Source organism: Cucurbita pepo, chromosome LG03 (assembly GCF_002806865.2).
Source record: "Cucurbita pepo subsp. pepo cultivar mu-cu-16 chromosome LG03, ASM280686v2, whole genome shotgun sequence".
Lineage (NCBI taxonomy): Eukaryota > Viridiplantae > Streptophyta > Magnoliopsida > Cucurbitales > Cucurbitaceae > Cucurbita > Cucurbita pepo.
Window position 1 is genome coordinate 5,541,048 of NC_036640.1, and position 19,413 is coordinate 5,560,460.

General features: G+C 36.0%; 5 protein-coding genes across 5 annotated transcripts in view; 1 reads left to right on the plus strand and 4 right to left on the minus strand.

Annotated features, from left to right (window-relative positions):
- Positions 1-721: 721 nt before the first annotated feature.
- On the minus strand, positions 722-4,989 carry LOC111790011 (sm-like protein LSM7). Its single transcript, XM_023670771.1, has 6 exons — positions 4,882-4,989; positions 4,631-4,682; positions 4,460-4,541; positions 4,172-4,243; positions 1,565-1,617; positions 722-1,005 (listed from the first exon to the last, which is right to left on the minus strand). Exons 2-6 carry the CDS (start codon positions 4,631-4,633, stop codon positions 916-918), a joined length of 300 nt encoding a protein of 99 aa, XP_023526539.1. The 5' UTR covers positions 4,634-4,682; positions 4,882-4,989; the 3' UTR covers positions 722-915.
- Positions 4,990-6,346: 1,357 nt separating this feature from the next.
- On the minus strand, positions 6,347-7,565 carry LOC111791561 (DNA damage-repair/toleration protein DRT100-like). Its single transcript, XM_023672949.1, has one exon. The coding sequence runs from the start codon at positions 7,546-7,548 to the stop codon at positions 6,412-6,414; it is 1,137 nt and encodes a 378-aa protein (XP_023528717.1). The 5' UTR covers positions 7,549-7,565; the 3' UTR covers positions 6,347-6,411.
- A 1,087-nt stretch (positions 7,566-8,652) lies between these two features.
- Positions 8,653-11,769, plus strand: LOC111791178 (ras-related protein RGP1-like). The gene is made up of 2 exons (XM_023672421.1): positions 8,653-9,122; positions 11,245-11,769. The coding sequence occupies exons 1-2, from the start codon at positions 8,896-8,898 to the stop codon at positions 11,687-11,689; spliced, it is 672 nt and encodes a 223-aa protein (XP_023528189.1). The 5' UTR covers positions 8,653-8,895; the 3' UTR covers positions 11,690-11,769.
- Positions 11,770-12,182: 413 nt separating this feature from the next.
- Positions 12,183-15,671, minus strand: LOC111791149 (cytochrome P450 705A5-like). The gene is made up of 3 exons (XM_023672382.1): positions 15,104-15,671; positions 13,995-14,328; positions 12,183-12,994 (listed from the first exon to the last, which is right to left on the minus strand). Exons 1-3 carry the CDS (start codon positions 15,277-15,279, stop codon positions 12,338-12,340), a joined length of 1,167 nt encoding a protein of 388 aa, XP_023528150.1. The 5' UTR covers positions 15,280-15,671; the 3' UTR covers positions 12,183-12,337.
- A 1,650-nt stretch (positions 15,672-17,321) lies between these two features.
- Positions 17,322-19,413, minus strand: part of LOC111791541 (cytochrome P450 705A5-like) — a 3,288-nt gene continuing 1,196 nt past the window's right edge. Inside the window, exons 2-3 of the mRNA XM_023672925.1 lie at positions 18,465-18,810; positions 17,322-17,992 (exon numbers count right to left, since the gene is read on the minus strand). Coding sequence (XP_023528693.1) covers positions 17,369-17,992; positions 18,465-18,810 — 970 coding nt within the window. The 3' untranslated portion in view covers positions 17,322-17,368. The remainder of the gene's footprint in view (positions 17,993-18,464; positions 18,811-19,413) is intronic.

The window sequence follows — 19,413 nt, forward strand, 5'->3', positions numbered from 1 at the left end:
AATTTCAAATTTTTTTAAAAAATGTTATAATTTATAAACCAAATTAAAATATATATATATATATATATATATATANACAAACCCAGACATTGTAAGCGAAATATTTTTGAAGGTATAAGACCATACTCAAATTTAAACCTAAAAGGGAACTTGGCTAAATAAGAGAGATGACGCTGCTTTATCTAAGTTATATGTTCAGTCACAGTTATTTTTCCAACACTCATCCAGACTGACACCTCTTTTTTTTGGCTTAAAAGTCAGTGGGCTAAAAGGCCAAGGAAAGCAGTGCAGTGCAGGAGGAAGGAGGGAGGGGCTGGTGAAGGTTGCGTGCAAACTGGCTGAAGTTCCCCACTTTTGCAAGTCGTGGGGAATACATCAGAAGACTCCAATGGAAAAACAAAGTAAAATTAAGTTTAGAATAAGAACGAACCATTTGAAGCGTCTAGAAAAGCTTACCAGCACCAAGTTGCAGCTCAGTTCACATAGTTGGCTCGGCTGGCATAAAGTCACCATGATGTACCGAAAGAGAATAAGTTGGGCCATCAACAAAAGAAATCCTTTGTCGGCCAACGGGCAGGGTCCCATGTCACTTTCTACACCATCAGTTCTTTGTCAGTGTCAGGCACCAGCTGATTGGGCAATGCCATCAAAGCGTCATGTGCTCTTTTAGACTTAGGAAGGCATCCAAAGTGAAGGAACCCAAAAACAGTAAACTCAAAGAAAGCGGTAAGTTTACTGAAATTAACAAAATTTCACAATTTTACTTCACATGGATAAGTGCTCCACGTATCTAAATAGAAGGGTTCAAACTCAATTGTTTTTAATAGAGAGAGAGAGAGAGGAATCACAAAGAAAATAGCGGAACTTGATATTCAGATAGAGAACAGGGAAAGTAAAGTAAACAAAAAATTACACCTATGCACCATCCGGTTGGATAAAGGGGTTAGCAATCTCGTCTGTACCATCAACTGGAGACACAAGCATTACGGCAGTCCCCCTGCAGACCTGCAGTGAATGGCATGCAAATTGATCATACAGGCTTGTACCCAAAAATAAACACAAGTTTGGAACTAAGAAGCACGCCTTATAGAACACTTATTTTCTCATTCTGCATATGCACGCTTAAGATGAGCCGATTTTTCACTTTTTACTCGTGATAAAATAATTTAAAATTTTCAACAAATTTTTCATAATAAATAGTTAACCATGCACTAACCCTCAAAATAAAAAAAATAAAAAAAAGAGCAAGAGAAAGCGTGAGAAGTTTAACATGGTGCAAGTGATAGCAGGGACGAATGGTTGCACAATGCACAAGAATATACAAATATTCAAATGATAGAAACATGCTCGGCTAGAACATATAGGCCTTTTGTCCGGTAATTAAGACCATCTAATCTGTTTAGCGCACAGATAATTGCAATTGTCAAAATAAAGTCCAAAGCTGCATGCTTAAATAATAATACTCTGCAGAAAAATGATAAATCTGTTCATGGCATCCAAGGCTCTAATCATAGGTGCCTTATTTTAAACGATAACTAAAATATGTAGATAGTAAGAATCATACAATTAGGCCAAGACGTCTGGTTTGATCTGTTGTCTTCAACGGATCATCAGAATCTGCCGAAAAAAGTCAATATAACAGATATTTCCTGGTGTAAGGATAATATTTTAACTTACTACTCATTCAAAAAAGTGCCATATAAACAAGAAGTAAAAGGCCATTACTACCACACAAAAAAAACATGACTGCCTAGTTGGTCAACCGAAAAGAATTTAGATATTAAGAAAGTGGGGCATAGGACCAAAATCAAAACAATAGAAACATATCACCACCAAACTAAATCATCTGAATTTGGGAAAATAAAAAACCTTGCCCTTGGGAAAGAGCCTTTTAAAAGTTGTTATGATGTGTAATATGACCTAGATTAAAATATCATTTTGGTCCATGTACTTTGGGTCTCATTTTATTTTAGTTTATGCATGTCCAAATGTCCAAATTTAGTTCTTCTATTTTTAATAAATCTTAATATTAGTTCCTAACAGATAGTTTATTATTAACTTATTAAAAAGTAATGTAATTTCTATTAGCCTCCCCTCTATAATTTTTGGAATCATATCCACATTGTATATTTTTCTTGAATGAAAAACATTGTTATTATTTTGTTAAGTTTGTTAAAAATTAGTTTCAAATCAACAATAGAGAGTAATTTAAAGTTTTATTGAAATTATAAGGCCTAGATTTTAAGATTTGAAAGTACAGGGACTAGAATGGGAAGAAATCCAAAGTACATGAACCATAATAGTATTTTAAGATATGAACTATGATGCAAAAAAAAAAAAAAAAAAAAAAAANCCATGAACTCATTTACTAATTCATAAATGAACTTTATAGTACCCATTATAATACTTCTTTACAAGTCCTAGAATGTTGGAGAAATGGCTCTCCGAGGCTATTTGGAAAGCTTGGGCTGCAAAGAAGGTCTAGTTTGTTCTTGAACCTTGGTGCTACGGAATATGAAATATCAACACCACGGGACAGGACTCATCAGAAGTGCCCTTGTAAAGTATAGGCTCCTAAGTGGTACCTTCTTAACAAAGCAAATTTTGAGGATTAATAGCACGACCTGCCTAGTCTGTCCTTGTTGGCATAAGCTACTGGAAGTTTCCGGCTTTCAATGGTGCTTCCACACATATAATCAGGCCTTGTTACAAGAGTCTGTGATAGTACTAGTAAGGAACATATTGGGAATATTAGGAGTAAGGACATAGTGGTAATTAGTTAGGGGCTAACTTGGTTATAAATATGGGGAGTTAGGGACATTATAAGATCATTTTTGGTGAGGATTGTTCATTGTGGGACTTCGGAGAGAGATAACCCTCTTAAAAAGCGATTAGATATGGTAATTTCTTCATTGATAATGCAATATAGTTATTTTTCTGTTTTGTTGTGTTCTTGTGTTTGGTTGACGAACATAGTCTTTGTGAGCATACGTCCAAATAGGATGTTGTGGTTCAAACTCCTCAAAGCTTTTTTGTGGGAGCTTTGGAAGTAGAGACAAAAATATTACCTTTTTTTTTTCTCTCTAAAAAAAATTACGAACACAAGATGTGGAGCTTAGATAAATTCTGAGAGCTTCTAGGTTTTGCCTCTAATTTGTATATTTTTCCAGGCTTTCATTAGTCAAGGTGCAGTGTGTAAGGGGAGAGCGAACAATGTCAGTTGGTGGGTGTCATACTTGGGGCTGGCGGTGAGGTTGTTAGTCATATTTGTGGGTGTACATAAGCTAAATAGTTGCGGTGATTTTGGTAGGAAATGCTGGGTGGGAGGCTCTTGAAACTTCCTTTAACATGTACCCCCACTGATGATAAATAATATAGAGGTTTTTGTTTCTAATATAACCGGGAGTTGAAGCTTTGCTCTCCTATTTCCGAGGGCACCAGCACCCACCCCAAGGCCTGGACCGGGGAGATGAGATTGCTCATCTTCCTCTTTTTTCCATGCCTTTTGAATGAATGTGATTACAGAGATTGTTATAGATTTGCACGTATTTGCAACTTTTATTCAAACAAATCTTATAATAGTGTATGGGTACACAAATAAAATCCAAAATGATGTTATGCAAAGATTTACAAGATAATAATGCAGATTGAAGATACAAATTTATGCAACAGCCTAAAATAAATTTAAATATATCCAATATTCAAAGTAAAAATAAAAATAAAATAAAATAACTATTCATATAGTCCATAATGCCAATGACATCCATTTTTCTATTGAAAGATAGAAAAAAAACGTATCGATTGCAAATATGCTTAAAGAAAACATGTAAAACAAAATAACGTTTCAATATGAAAGGCCTTTACTACACTGCCATATCTTAATCCGTTAAATCGGCAGAACAGAAATCTTTGTCTATTCTTATAGAAAAACTGTTTGTTTGCTTATGTTACTTCTAAATTAAATACTTAATTTGTGCTTCTTCATCCAATATCAAATGATTTTTTTTTTCTTTTTCTAAATTTCCCGTACATTTAAAATAGCAGGAAGGTGAAAATAAATAAGAAAAGTTATATGAATGCTGCTAATCAATTTCCATCGAGCTTTCAGTCTATACGTTTATAAAATTCCACAAATCTCATCTATTCGGCCAGTATCCAGTTAATTGGTTACCTCTTAAAAACTCTATAGCTTCATCCAGCACAAGGTTCAGCAATTGATCATATCCTTTTAGCGTTCCAGTAACTGTCAATGGAAAATAAGGCTCATAAGGCACTTTTCTTGAATTTAAGAACAACAAATTAAAAAAAAAAAAGAAAAAAGACATCGAACATTCAATTATGTGCCTCGGTCCTCTTCAACGCAACACACGAACAGTTGAATAAAAATCTTGCTAATCGGAAAGCAATGAATTGTATCCAAGTGGCAGTAATACTATTAACCATAATTAATAGAAACAACCTTGTCTGCCGCCGGTAAGCTTCACTTGGACGCCCTTGTCTACAAACTTAGCCAAATCCAGAACAGTTTCTTTTCTTCCAGACTGATAAAACAAACGATACGAATACCACATTATACTTCGTAATCAACCAGCATCAATATCCTAATTGAACAAATCATTCAGAAATTTACCATCACGATAGCGTTTTCGCAACTCCTCAGTAAAATTAAAGGCACCAGAAACCTGAAATATCCGAGAAATGAAACAAATTACGACGAGCGAAAAATAAAATTCCATCTGCTGGTCGATTCAAATAATCTCGACGAAGTTAGGGCATCATGCATCTGGAAATCAATATTGAAAAACTGGAAGCTACACCGAGCAAAAGAACAACGAATAAAACCGAAATTTGTGTGAAGAAGAGGAATGAATTGGAGCTTACTTTCAATGGAAGTGGTGAGGAGCGGAAAGAATGTGCCCTAAATTTGCTCGTTGAGAGAAATGGTCGATGGCGGGAAAGGTACCCCTCCAAACAATAGACAGTTGGACTCCGGCCCAATTTTCTCTTCCGGCCCGATCATGTGATTCCAATAAATTTAATTATGAAAATAAAAAAGGAAAACTAAAAACTGTTTTTTTAAAGATAAAAGCCAATTTAAGAATAATGTTTTTTTTTAATTAATAAACACTTATTTATTAAATATGATAATATTTATATAATAAAAAAATATATACGTATAAAATAGAAATCCATTAGAACGTTGAATAATACTTATAATCTACCGCAATAATGACCTAGATTTGTATGACCCAAATATTTATTTTACGTCACAATTGCATGTTTCATATTCAATGTCATTTCTGTAAGCATTGGTCCATTAAAAAACGTTAATTAGTCTAATCAAATTATGTCACGTAGCTCTAATTTAAGCTCAACTGATTAAAAATGAATTAAAAAAAGATTACTCAACTCAAACTCAAGCGTTAGGCCCAAAATCAACCGAACTCAAACTCATACACGTCCATCAAAATTAAGAAGTGTACACAAGTTGCGTTAGAAAAATCTTCTTAACCGACTCGAAATTTTGGTTGGTTGGGTTAATGACCTGAACAACTTAAATACAACCCACAAACCCAGTCTGGGTTGAGTTGGTGTACTGTTTTTTTAATTATTTTAAAAAATCTTACTCATCTAAAATACATATTATATTAATAATTAAAATCTTATAAATTTCAAATATGAAACCGTCACGATGCATCACTGCCTCCCGTTACAAACATTAAATATTCTTAAGCTTTTTAAAGTAGAGTTGGATTGTTACCTGATTTTCAAGTTGGTCGAGTTGATCCGATAAAAAAAAATGTCATGTAAATTTCAGTGACCCACTAAAAAGTGGTTTAGTCAGATAACCAAGTCAAAGACGGTTCCAAATCGATCAACAAACTATAAGTCAATCCAAAATAATCAACAAATCATACGTAAAAAATAAAATATAAACAAAGCTAAAAAGCTAATCCTAAGAGGATCGACAATCTAAGAACCGATCACCCAAGAAGATCATCTAGTCCATAGACAAATGAAGATCAATGAACTCAAACGTGGATTATATAATGAAGTTTATCTCCTAAATTAAATTTATTTTTCAAATTTTGTAAGAACAACTTTTTAAAAAATTTGGTGTCATTGAAATTTGGTGTATAAATATATATATTGTCTAATAAAATAGTTAATTTAAAAAAAAATTTTAATATATCAATTTCAAAATTTACCATACACAAAATTAATTTTTTTTTAATGAGAACCAAATTTATAATTAAAGAAAAAAAGAAGGCACTATATTTAATTATTGCATCAAACCAAAAAAAAAAAATATAATAACAAAACATTCTTATTTATCAGTCTTATAAACATTATTTCGGGTCGGATCCGGGTCGACTATAGCTCGTTTTCTCTTACCCGGATTTGTATTCGTCAACAAGTGCTTAATGGGTTCCCACAGAGGCAGTCATTGTTGGAAAACGACGACGCTTCGAGGTGATCAAAGGGCGACCCGATGGGTATGGACCCGCAAAGATGGTTATGACTCAGATTCAAATGCCCAACGTATTCGGCTGACGACAATGAATTTGGTATCGGACCTTTAAGGGCATTGAACGACAAGTCGAGCGCCATGAAGTATGAACCCGGGCAGAAAACGTCCGGAATCTGCCCGTCCAGAGCGTTTCTGCTCAAATTCAGAATCCCTAGCCCGCCATTGCTGATCAGAGTTGGAGGTATTTGCCCTGAGATTCTGTTGCTGTCCAGATTCAGAGTCGACAAAACCGGCATGTTTCCCATATTCTCCGGAATCATGCCGGAGATACCGTTCATCGACAAATCCAAATCTGCGAGGCGGTTCATTTTCGTAACCGAAGCCGGAATCGATCCCCCGAGTTGGTTGCTGCTAAGAAGCGCTCGACTCAGCATCTCTAATTTCCCAAAATCGGATGGAACTTCGCCGGAAATTTGATTGTTCCTGAGGTCGAGATGCATCAGACCGCCGATATTCACGATCGATTTAGGTATAGTACCGGAAATCGCATTATCTGCGAGGTTAAGCACGGTAAGGCGATTTAGGTTTCCGAAATCCGAAGGAATTTCGCCGCTGATTTTGTTTCCGACGAGGTCGAGAACTCGGAGTTGGCTGAGTTTCGTCAAGCACTTCGGAATCTCGCCGGAGATTCCTTTCCAATCGGAAATGATGAGGATCGTGAGGCTATCGAGTTTACAAATCTCAGGCGAAATCGAGCCGGTCATGTACCCGGTTCGGCCGGCCTTCTGGAAGATCGGATCCTCCGACTCGCCGCGGAGGCTAATTTCAGTGACCTCGAGAGTTTCAGGATCACAGCTGATTCCATACCAGCCACCGCAGCAGGAATTTCCAGTCCATGAATTGAAGATTCCTAAATACGGCTCGTTCAGCGCCGCCTTGAATGCGAGCAGGGCCGCCTGGCCCGAAGGCGAGCAAGCTTCGACGGCGGCGAAGAGGAAGAAGACAACAAGTAACATTCTCATATATGTTTTCTCTCTGTATGAAGGCAATGTTGAGGTTTTTTCTTCTGTATGCATAAAAGAAGTGATTGTAGATCTGCCATGGCAGCCATTGTTATGTAGAAGAAGGAGCGAGAAGGGGAAAGTGGGACGGTGGCAGTTTGGTTTGAATTCAGGTGGTTCTCTGACCAAAATAGCCCTGCTGAAAGGTGATAATTACAATGTATAAGTTAGAGTTAGTTGCAACATTTCATGGACTCAAATTTTGGTTTTTAATAAAATTTCTAACTTACAAAATCAATTAAAATATATATTTTAAAGTTTACTTTTTAAATATTTAAAAAAGAGAATAAATAATTTAAAATAATTTATTTAAAATTAATAATAGACGTGTGGATTAGTACCATTCAACTCAATCCAGTTATAAAAAAAAGCTCATGAACGTACGTGATAAAATTTTTATTTATTTGAACGCATTCAACACAACTAAGTTCATAACTCAACCTAATTCATACATGCTGCATTGGGTTGATCTAATTTTATGACATCATCGAGTTTTTTTATTTTATTATCTCTCTTCGAATTTAATCATCTAATTATTTTATTTTTAATTTTTATAACAAATATAACAATGAGATCGGCCTACTTTAAAATTTGTAAAAATTTAGTTTTTATTTTTATTATAAAAAAGATTATTAAGATTTAATAAAAAATGTTACCGGTTTATATAAATCAACAAAAGACCAAAATGTATTTATAAACGGTTACGGCTATGCGTCAACATAAGTATATCTGAGCTAAATAGTTCGACGTTCGAACCTTCTCCTATATATTGTATTGATCTCAAACTTAATTTATTATAAACTTTCTCGAGATGATTTTAGAATGAATTTTAAATTGTTACCTATTGAAATTTAGAGGTGGTTTGTAGCAAACTACATGGACTAAATTGTTATTTTACTTACCACCTATTTTTTTAACCATACTTACTATTATAAATAAATTATAATTAGAAATTTAATTAGAAATTTAATAAAATATTTTAAAAGAAAAAAAAAAGACTATAAATACGAAGTTAAGAGTTGGACATTTTGGTCATACGTGGAAGTTTGGGAGATGTTGACGTTGACCATTCCAAACGAACAATGAAACGAAGAAGAAGAACCGTTAATTTCTTTTTTTTCTTTCTGTTTTCGTCCATGTCAAAATACCTTCGATTCTCCCCATTTCCTTTCAAATCATCGCTAAACCCTTTTTTCCCCCCAATTTTCCTTCTCCCCAAACAGAATCATTCCCCCATTTCTCTTGTAATCGCATCAAGCGATCGATTCGATCGCTTGGTGTTCCATTTTCCCCCTTTTCCGATTTGTTCTTCTTTTTTTGTTCGATTGGATTAGATTGGTTTCTTATTTTCCCGTAAGAGCGATGTCTAATCTGCAATCGAATTTCAATCAGAAGATCGATTATGTATTCAAGGTCGTGTTGATTGGGGATTCTGCGGTGGGGAAGTCGCAACTTCTTTCTCGTTTTTCTAGGAATATGTTTAGTTTGGATTCGAAGGCTACGATTGGGGTTGAGTTTCAGACAAAGACGCTCGTCATTGACAAGAAAGCTATCAAGGCGCAGATATGGGATACTGCTGGACAGGAGAGGTAATAATCCGCCATGTTTCTTAGGAATTTTATTTTTGCTTTTCTCAACAATGCTGAATTAGAATTTCCTGNTATCAAGGCGCAGATATGGGATACTGCTGGACAGGAGAGGTAAAAATCCGCCATGTTTCTTTGGAGTTTTATTTTTGCTTTTCTCAACAATGCTGGATTAGAATTTTGCTATGCATTGAACTAGGTTTTCCAGAATTTCAATGCTTAAGATTGATGTTAGCATGAAAAATTTATCTCAACGATGTGTTAGTTCATTGTAAATCTTGAACAGAATGCACCTTATTGTTGGTTTTCAGTATGTTCATGTTGATGGTTCATCTATGTATGTAATTTTACATCAACTTGTGAAGAATTTCCTGAATGTAGAAACTGCACTAATCTTTGATGGTTCATCTATGTATGTAATTTCAGTATGTTCATGTTGATGGTTCATCTAGGTATGTAAGTTTGCATAACCTTTTCTTATGTCCTGTGTAACAAGCAGAATTGATTGTCTTTTTTTCTGAACTTTGTAAACAGTATGTTTGNAATTTATCTCAACGATGTGTTAGTTCATTGTAAATCTTGAACAAAATGCACCTTATTGTTGGTTTTCAGTATGTTCATGTTGATGGTTCATCTATGTATGTAATTCTACATCAACTTGTGAAGAATTTCCTGAATGTAGAAACTGCACTAATCTTTTTTTTTTTTTTTTAATCTTCTGATATGACATGTTGCATAACGTTTTCTTGTGTCCTGTGTAATAAGCAGAATTGATTATGACTTTTTTTCTGAACTTTGTAAACAGTATGTTTGTAACTTTTTGTTTCATCTCTTGCTGCTTCAGTTTACTTTTCCATTTTCACCTCCCCTGCTACTTATTGGAACAATGGGGTTTTACATTGATTCGGTTGATATGGATATATATATATATATTGTCACTGAATCATAAACACTATGCACCCGACATGTAACACAATCTGCATCCAATTCAGATTCACCTTCATTCTCATAAAGAAATCCTCCTTTATAACCATACTATCGCATAGCTTTGAGCCTACCATTGTGAGATCCCACATTGGTTGGGGAGGCGAACGGAGCCTTCTTTATAAGGGCGTAGAAGNCAGATTCACCTTCATTCTCATAAAGAAATCCTCCTTTATAACCGTACTGTCGCATAGCTATGAGTCTACCATTGTGAGATCCCACATTGGTTGGGGAGGCGAACGGAGCCTTCTTTATAAGGGCGTAGAAGCCTCTCCCTAGCAGACGCGTTTTAAAAACCTTGAGGAGAAGCCTAAAAGGGAAAGCCCAACGAGGACAATATCTGCTAGCANGGTTGGGGAGGCGAACGGTAGCATTCTTTATAAGGGTGTAGAAACCTCTCCCTAGTAGACGCGTTTTAAAACCTTGAGGAGAAGCCCAAGAGAGAAAGCCTAAGGAGGACAATATCTGCTAGCGGTGGGCTTGAGCTGTTACAACCATCTTGTGGGCAGGGACAGGGACTAAAACGGTCTTTAAGGACCTTATAAATTTATTATCGCTTAGTTAAGCACAAGTTGCTTTATCATCATGTTCAATCCCTTGGGTGGGGTTCATATTGTCAATGTTTGACTTAGGGATGTTAGAACCAATCAGTATATTATGAATTGAATTAGAGAATTGTCCTTGGGTCCTGTTATGCTGTCCTATGGTGATGTGATTATAGTTTGGCAGATTTCCTGTTAACATAACTTGAGTGCTGATGGTTGACATTAAGCTCTCGACTTTGGAAAGTGTAAACGAAAACACATTTCGGAGATCATAAGGAGTATTTTTTTAGTATGAATAGATGCTAAGGGCAATCAAGCCGTGATATTATTTTGGAACGTATATAGCAGATATTGTCCTTTTTGGACTTTTCNTCAAGCCGTGATATTATTTTGGAACATATATAGCAGATATTGTTCTCTTTGGACTTTTTCTTCCGGGCTCCCCCTCAAGGTTTTTAAAACGCGTCTGCTAGGGAGAGGTTTCTACACCCTTATAAAAAATGCTTCGTTCTCCTTCCCAACCGATGTGAGAACTCACATATACCATGAGCATGCTTCGTTTTCCTTCTTTTTCTCTTATTAGTGATGGTTTTCAGGTATCGTGCAGTGACAAGTGCATACTACAGAGGTGCTGTGGGGGCAATGCTGGTCTACGACATGACAAAACGTCAGTCGTTCGATCATATAACTAGATGGTTAGATGAACTGCGTGGGCACGCAGACAAGAACATCGTTATCATGCTTATAGGGAACAAGTCTGATCTAGATTCTCTTCGTCTTGTGCCCACAGAAGATGCTAAAGAGTTCGCTCAAATGGAGAGCCTGTTTTTCATGGAAACATCAGCTCTGGAGGCAACTAACGTAGAGGCAGCATTCAATACCATACTGACAGAAATTTACCGAGTGGTTAGCAGGAAGACACTGATTGCAAATGAGGATACTGATACCGACGGAAGCGCATCACTCCTCGAAGGAGTCAAAATTGTTGTCCCTGGACAAGAGCCTCAGCCTGCAACCTCTGCTGGCTGTTGCAGGAGTTGACATGAATTATGTTTCTCACAATATGTTCACTTGAATTGCTGCTTTTTTTACAGCCCTCAACAGAGCAGAAGAAGAAAAAGGGGGGAAGCTGTGTAAAACAAAAAGTTGGAGCCTTGGATAGATTTTAATTCTATGTTACCGAACACTATTAGTTAGGAGTGCAAGTGATACGAAACCACTATAAGGGAAGTAAGATTCGGGTTACTTTGTTGATCGAATATCAAAAGGCAAGAATACTTGTTTGAGATTTGAATCACTCTACAAGCAAGATCGATCATGTCTAACTTAAATGATTCTAAACATGCAATCTAAGCTACGTAGAATTGCAAAGAAACTTAGCCCTAATGATAAAAAAATCACTCAAAGGGAAAGTTTAAAAACGGATACCTTGTTGATCATAATTTTACAAGCAAGATTGATCGTGTCATGAACTACATAGCATTGCAACATCATGTGATAATTTGAACGACATTTTGTTCACATCTTTCTTGAAGTTTATAGTATATGATTGTTGTCTTTGTTCATATCAGCAAGTATAGATTAAATCACGAAGTTTTGTCCATATTATCGTAACACATTGTTATTATTGTAAACTTGAAATGAGACCTTATTGAAGAAACTGACGAACAAGTCATTGATCATGCATTGTTACATTGAAGCACCAAATGGATCAAAAAGTAACGTAGGAACAAGCAAGAGAGGCTTGGCCATTCCTAAAGTCAAGCCTTGTCCTGGTTGCATATCAACCTTAGCTTCCTCTTCCTCACCCCCTTCTCCAACCACCTTCCAATCAAAACACTGAACCAGGGCCGCCATCGTTGTGTTTATCATGCTTAACGCCAAGGTCGCGCCAGGGCACGCTCTCCTTCCACCCCCGAATGGGACGAAGTCATAACTTTGTCCCGTATTGGTCTCGGTTCGTTCTTGTTTTGACGATGAAGCTAAGAACCTCTCGGGACGAAACTCGTTAGGTTCGCTCCACACTTGAGGGTCTCTCATAATAGCAAAGAGATTGATCGCGACACTTGTTTTTCGTGGCACGTCGTAGCCTCCGATTTTGCAACTTTGACGACATTCTCTTATTGTGACTGGTCCTGATGGGTAGAGCCTCAAAGTTTCCTTCACAACAGCTTGCAAATAAGGGAGTCTAGGAATGTCTTCTTCTTCCACAAGCCTTCTTGATTCTCCAACCACTGATTCTATCTCCTTTCTAACCCTTTTCAGCACTTCAGGATGGCTGATTAGTTCAGCCATTGCCCATTGCATGGCTACTGATGAAGTATCAGTGCCAGCAACGAAGAGATCCTGAATCAACCCATTAAATACTTTTAAACTTCAGTAACCAAATAAACACAAACTTAATAATCAAGAACGACTAGCTGTCTTGAATAACCGTAAATGAACTCCTACCCGATCTATCAATCACGACCCTTCACAATGGTATGGTATGATATTGTCCACTTTGAGCATGAGCTCTCATGGCTTTGTTTTGGGCTTCCCCTGAGACCTATGGAGCCCTCGAACAGCCTCCCATTACTCCAGGCTCGACTCCTTTCTAGGAGTTCTTGAACAAAATACACCCTTTGTTCGACACTTGAGTCACTTTTGACTACACCTTCGAGACTCACAACTTCTTTGTTCGACATTTGAGGATTCCATTAACATGACTAACTTAAGGGCATGACTCTGATACCATGTTTGGCATCACAAATCTCCACAATGGTATGATATTATCCACCTTAAGCATAAGCTCTCATGGCTTTGTTTAGGGCTTCCCCTGAGACCTATGAAGCCCTCGAACAGCCTCACATTACTCGAGGCTCGACTCCTTCTCTGGAGTCCTCGAACAAAGTACACCCTTTGTTCGACACTTGAGTCACGTATGGAGTCTTCAAACAGCCTCCCCTTACTCGTTGCTCAACTCATTCTTTGGAATCCTCGAACAAAGTACACCCTTTGTTCAAACCTTAAGTCACTTTTGACTACACCTCGAGACTCACAACTTCTTTGTTCGACACTTGAGGATTCTATTGACATAACTAAGTTAAGAACATGACTCTGATACCATGTTTAGAATCACAGATCTTCACAATGGTACAATATTATCCACCTTGAGCATAAGCTCTCATGGCTTTGTTTCGAACTTCCTCAAAATACCTCGTACCAATGGAGATGTATTCATTACTTATAAACTCATGATCATTTCCTAAATTAACCAAAACAGAACTCCCTCCCAACCATCCTCAACAGTTAGGACATTACGTTCTCGACCAAACAAGAAAGAAGAGACATAATAATGGCTTACCCAAATGAATGCTTTGATATGGGTTCTTGTGAGGTTAATAGCAGCAGCATGATCTTGTTGAATATCCAAGAGAATATCCATAAAATCCTTAGGTTTATTACTCTCCATCTTGCCTTTCAGTTCATGTTCCTTCAAGATCTTCTCCATTAGTTCATCACAACTTCTGCCAACATCAAGAGCCCTCTTCCCATAGACCAAGAACCCCAAGTTCTTGAATGGCCCCAATACATCTCCAAAGCATATCTTTGTTATTACCTCCATTGCTTCCTTCACTAAATATCGTATTCTTTCGGCCTCGTTCTTTTCTCCCGAGCATGTTGTGTTCATTAACATCCTACAAAATTTGTAACATTTTAGTCCTTATATTTTACATATATGGTTAGAGATAGAAAAAACATCAATTTCAATTAGTGTTAGCGGTCTATTAATTGAAATTGAGAGACCCAATAAAACTAGTAATATTATTATGAAAATATTTAATTCAAAAGACGAAGAAATTAAAATGTACCTCTCATACTAAAGATCGATTAATTAATTAATTTTAAATTTAATGACACTTTCCGACTATTTAGTAGCGATGACAATTGTATTTCAAAAATACTCTTAAATTTTATTTATTTTATTTTTAAAATACACACAAAACTATTTTTCTAATGCAATTCCCAAATTTAATCAAATTCAACCAAAATTTCAATTTTTTTTTAAAAAAAATGCTATTTCTATGAGAAAAAACAATAAAATATTATATATATATATATATATATAATATTTTTAAAAAAATTATAGCTAAAATTTAAAGACCAGTTAATAGGTTAAAATTCAAATTGAAATTCAAGATTTATTAGACATTTATAAGAGAAATTATTGTGATTTATGAGGCATAAATTTTTAATTTTATATTTAATATTTAGTATGTTAATCAAATTTTAAAAAATATATTTGAATACACAAAATTATTTTAATTTTTTTTAAGAGACATTTTGAAAAACTTTTCGACCAAATAAATATATACGAATTTAATATATGTATATATATATATATATATATTTATATTACCAAAAATGCCCCCCTAACGAACTTCCGTTCAACAGTATTCCATCCCCTGTTACCTGCAAGTCGTATTGTTGGTCAATCTCATAAGCTCTGCGCCGATATCCACAGTCTCCTTCCGCCGAGAATGGCCAGCGATTCTCGACAGAAACTGCCGGATTTCTTCCCGGCGGACGTTCTGCGACCGCTCCAGTTGCCGGGGGCTGAGAAGCTCCGTCACGCAGACCTTTTTCATGAACCTCCAGTAATCGCCGTACGGTGCCAAAACAAACCCTAATTTTCCGTAGTACAGTTTATCTGCGAAGGCCAGAGTCGGACGGGAGGCGAAAAGGACGTCGTGCGTCTTGAAGATTTCGGCGGCGATCGGCGCCGATGAGACGACGAGGCAGCGGGAGGCACCGAGGCGGAGGTAGAGGATCGGGCCGTACCGATCGGAGAGACGACGGAAGGAGCTGTAAAGCGCCGGAGAGAGGAGGTGGAGGTGGCCGATAAGCGGCAGCGACGGAGGACTAGGAGGAAGGCGGAGGGCGGTGGATTTGGCGGTGGTTCTGGATAGAATTGATCGGAGTACGTAAACGGAGAGGAAAAAGAGGGTGGAGAGGAGGATTAAGGACTCGATTTCAGCCATGGTTTGATTGAAGAACAAAAATACACAAAATATATATATATATATATATATTAATATTAAAAATATTCATATCACTCGAGAACCTAGTTAACTCGACCCCAACCAGAATCTAGTTAACCCAACCCCAACCATAAAGACTGAGTTAGGTTAGTTTTTATTTTTTTAATAAATTTTTGAAAAATTAAAAAAATTTGAGTGAGATGTTTTTGTCCAATCAACCTGGTCAACCCGAACATAGGGTTAGGACTCAACTCAACCCTATCCTGCTTGATTATTATAAAAATAAGGGTTGAGTTGGAAATACTATTTGGGTTGCTCGAGTCATCGACCCAATCAACCCAAAAAAGATTTTCCCAACCCAACTCGTACTCATCCACTATTATTGAACCTAGTTATTATAGCTTGGTTGTCTCGAACCTATATTCAAAATCTATCTATCTATATATATATTTTAATAATAGTTTGATTTACAGACTGACAATATGATATGATATCGTTCTCGATAATGTAAAATTATCTGCATCATAAAAGGAGCATACGTTAAACTCGTGTAAATAATAATTATAAAATTAATAGACACATTATGCTTTGGCCCTCTATTTCACTAATTAATCACAATCTAAGTGGGCCTTTTTCCATATTTTCTATATTTTTTGACACGTCATTTATTAATAAATTTTGGAAGTACGTATTAACAAGTATTAGGGTTGTCCTATTTTTTTTTATAACTATTAAATGTATTATTTTAGTACCCTAGTTGTTTAATTTTGATAATTTAAAATTTTAAAATATTTAATTCACTAAATTAATAAAGAATAGGGTATTTACGTTTAAAATGTTTAATAATATTCTTAACAACCGTTTTGAACTTTAAAAATTTCATTAACATCTTTCAATTTTTTTATTATTTATTTTTTATTTTATAAAAATTTGAAAAAATACTGTTACCGTTAACAATGATATGCTTGCCCCGAAATGACCTAGTCCGGTAGGGAAATCCCAATTTATTGGGTCTTTCGATACAATCAAATAGAAAGCCCCAACGATACCATATTCTAGGATCCCAAACTATGTGATTGAATAAATCCTCCTCTATCTCTTGCGGGTCGAGGACTCCTTCTCCTTCCCCTTCTTCAAACTCCGATTCGTATTGTTCATAGAGAAATCTCTGATTAACAATAAAACGGTTGGAGGGGATCGTACTTTGTTCGAGGGGAGGTGTTAGATGAAAGTCCCACATCAACTAATTTAAGGAATGATCATGAGTTTATAATCAAAGAATACCATTATGGAGAGTTGTGTTCATCTAACATGGTATCAGAGTCATGCCCTAAACTTAGTCATGTCAATAGAATCTTCAAATGTCGAACAAAGAACTCCACAAGAAAAAGGAGTCGAGATTCCTCGAAGGCATAGAGATTCCTCGAAGGCATAGTAAAAATTGACGAAGACTTTGAAAGAAAAAGGATGAAAGTCGAGACAGTGGCTTACTGTTTATGTGCTCAAAGTAGACAAGAGTCGTGTTGATCTAATAAGAACAAGATCCATTTTGTATTATATATATAAGTCATCGTAGTTGTAGTAATTGTCAATCCATGACCTATGTATCTATGACCTGGATGAAACTTGGGTAAAACTAAGACGAGGTTCGAACCGACTAATATCGATGTATAAATAGTATTATGTTTTCTTGATATTAGAGGTTCAAATCTCGAGCGTGGAAGCGAAGGAGAGGGACACAAAGAAGAGGATTGGCCATGGGCAAAGTGAAGGCGGCTCCAATCTCCATGTCCACTTTACTTCCACCAATGATCTTCCAATCAAAGCACTGAACCATGGCCGCAGTCACCGTGCTAATGAAACTGAACGCAAGGGTCGAGCCAGGGCACCCCCGTCGGCCCCCACCGAACGGGACGAACCCTGAACCCTGCTGCCCCTTAATCTCGTACCGCACTTCGCCGGTGAACCTTTCCGGCTCGAATTCGTTCGGGTTTTCCCAGATTTTTGGGTCCCGCATTATGTGGAACAGGTTGACTGCCACCATTGTGTTCTTGGGGACATGGAAGCCGTCGATTGTGCAGTCTTCCCGGCTCGCTCGCATCGCTATTGGGACGGCGGGGTAGAGGCGGAGAGACTCTTTCACGACCGCTTGTAAGTATGGGAGATTTGGGACGTCGTCTTCTCCAACCAGTCTGGTGGTTCCGACCACAGCGTTTATTTCGTTTCTCAGTTTGTTGAATACTTCGGGATGGTTTAGAAGCTCCGCCATCGTCCACTGTGATACCTCTGTCGATGTTCCTGTGCCGCCCAAAAATAGGTCCTGCACAAGAAAAATTTGAATAAACGACTTAAACGACGGAACCAACCCAATTCAACCCAAAAAATTTATTGCTCGATTCATTATTTAATAAGAGCTGTTTGGGTTCCGAATAATTGGGTTGGATCTAAAAAACCATCTTAATAAATCTCTATAATTGTATGATATTGTTCAAAGCCCTTAAACAAAATACACTTGTTCGACACTTGAGTCACTTAGACTGCACCTTGAGGATTCTATTGGCATGGACCACGTTGAGTGCATGACTCTTATACTACTTGAGAAACCACGGACCTTCACAATAGTATAATATTGTCTACTCTGAGGATAAACTCTCTTAGTTTTTGTTTTCGAGATTGTATTCCTTACTTAAAATCTTATGATCTTTCCCGAGACTACTCCTCTCAGTAATTTTCAACGTCATAGGATAAAAAAAAAAATTAAAAAGGGTAAACGTGTAATTAAGAAGACTTACAAGCAAGAACGCCTTGATATTGGTTCTTGTGATCTTGAACTCGGCATTATGATCTTGATAAACCTTCAACAAAATGTCCATTAAATCCCTATCTTCTCTATCCAAACCCTCTTTCTTTGCTCTCTCTTCATGTTGCCTTAATATCTTCTCCAATATTTCATCATACCTCATTGTCACATCTTTCGCATGTTTCCCAAACATCCAAAACGCTAATCGCTCTAACGGCCATCCAAACACATCTCCAAACGCTACTTTCGTAGCCATCTCGAACGTTTCTTTTACTAATACTCTTATCTTTTCTGCTTCATCAGTATCGTCTCCCGAACACCTTGTACTCATCACCAACCTATTCATACAATTATCGATATCATCAATATAATTTTAAAATAAATATATTTCTTTCAATTAAAAATAGTTTTATTCAAGTCTAAATAATTTATTTTTTATTTTAAATTTTGAGTAATTTTTGTATTTTGTTGGTAATTCCTCTAAGTTATGTTTTTATTTTATTTGTAAAATTTTCAGATTAAAATACAAAAATTGAGTTGTCACAAATATATATTTTTTATTGTTTGACATGTTTCAAATCATATCATAAAGATCTGTCAATAAAAAACTTTATAATTATTTACTAGTTGATTCCATCTTATTTATTTATTTATTACTCTAATTTTATTTTATTAAAAATTGAAGAAAAATATTTAATTGGTTAGTGTTATGTAACAATCATTCATCATATTTTATAATATAATCCATTCAAATTTTCAACTCAATTCTTTATTTATTTCATTTTTTCATTTTTAAACTTTTTTTATACTAAATTTAACATTATCTTAATTTCTTTATTTTTTTCAATTTCCATTTTAATTTCCATATTTTCACTCATCAAAATTACCATCGTATTCCTTTTTAAATAGACAAATAATAAAATTTAAATAAAATAAAATTA

What these genes read in the sequence shown, in the direction of transcription:
- LOC111790011 (XM_023670771.1), bottom strand. An exon ending in AGCTATAGAGTTTTTAAGAG is followed by an intron (nt 1,618 to 4,171) that starts GTAACCAATTAA and finishes TTTTTTCGGCAG; the next exon opens with ATTCTGATGATCCGTTGAAG. An exon ending in CCAGACGTCTTGGCCTAATT is followed by an intron (nt 1,006 to 1,564) that starts GTATGATTCTTA and finishes CATTCACTGCAG; the next exon opens with GTCTGCAGGGGGACTGCCGT.
- LOC111791561 (XM_023672949.1), bottom strand. Translation starts at nt 7,548, where the DNA reads ATGCATACAGAAGAAAAAACCTCAACATTGCCTTCATACAGAGAGAAA.
- LOC111791178 (XM_023672421.1), top strand. Translation starts at nt 8,896, where the DNA reads ATGTCTAATCTGCAATCGAATTTCAATCAGAAGATCGATTATGTATTC. An exon ending in GATACTGCTGGACAGGAGAG is followed by an intron (nt 9,123 to 11,244) that starts GTAATAATCCGC and finishes GATGGTTTTCAG; the next exon opens with GTATCGTGCAGTGACAAGTG.
- LOC111791149 (XM_023672382.1), bottom strand. Translation starts at nt 15,279, where the DNA reads ATGAAAAAGGTCTGCGTGACGGAGCTTCTCAGCCCCCGGCAACTGGAG. An exon ending in ACCAACAATACGACTTGCAG is followed by an intron (nt 14,329 to 15,103) that starts GTAACAGGGGAT and finishes CAAATTTTGTAG; the next exon opens with GATGTTAATGAACACAACAT. An exon ending in ATATCAAAGCATTCATTTGG is followed by an intron (nt 12,995 to 13,994) that starts GTAAGCCATTAT and finishes GGGTTGATTCAG; the next exon opens with GATCTCTTCGTTGCTGGCAC.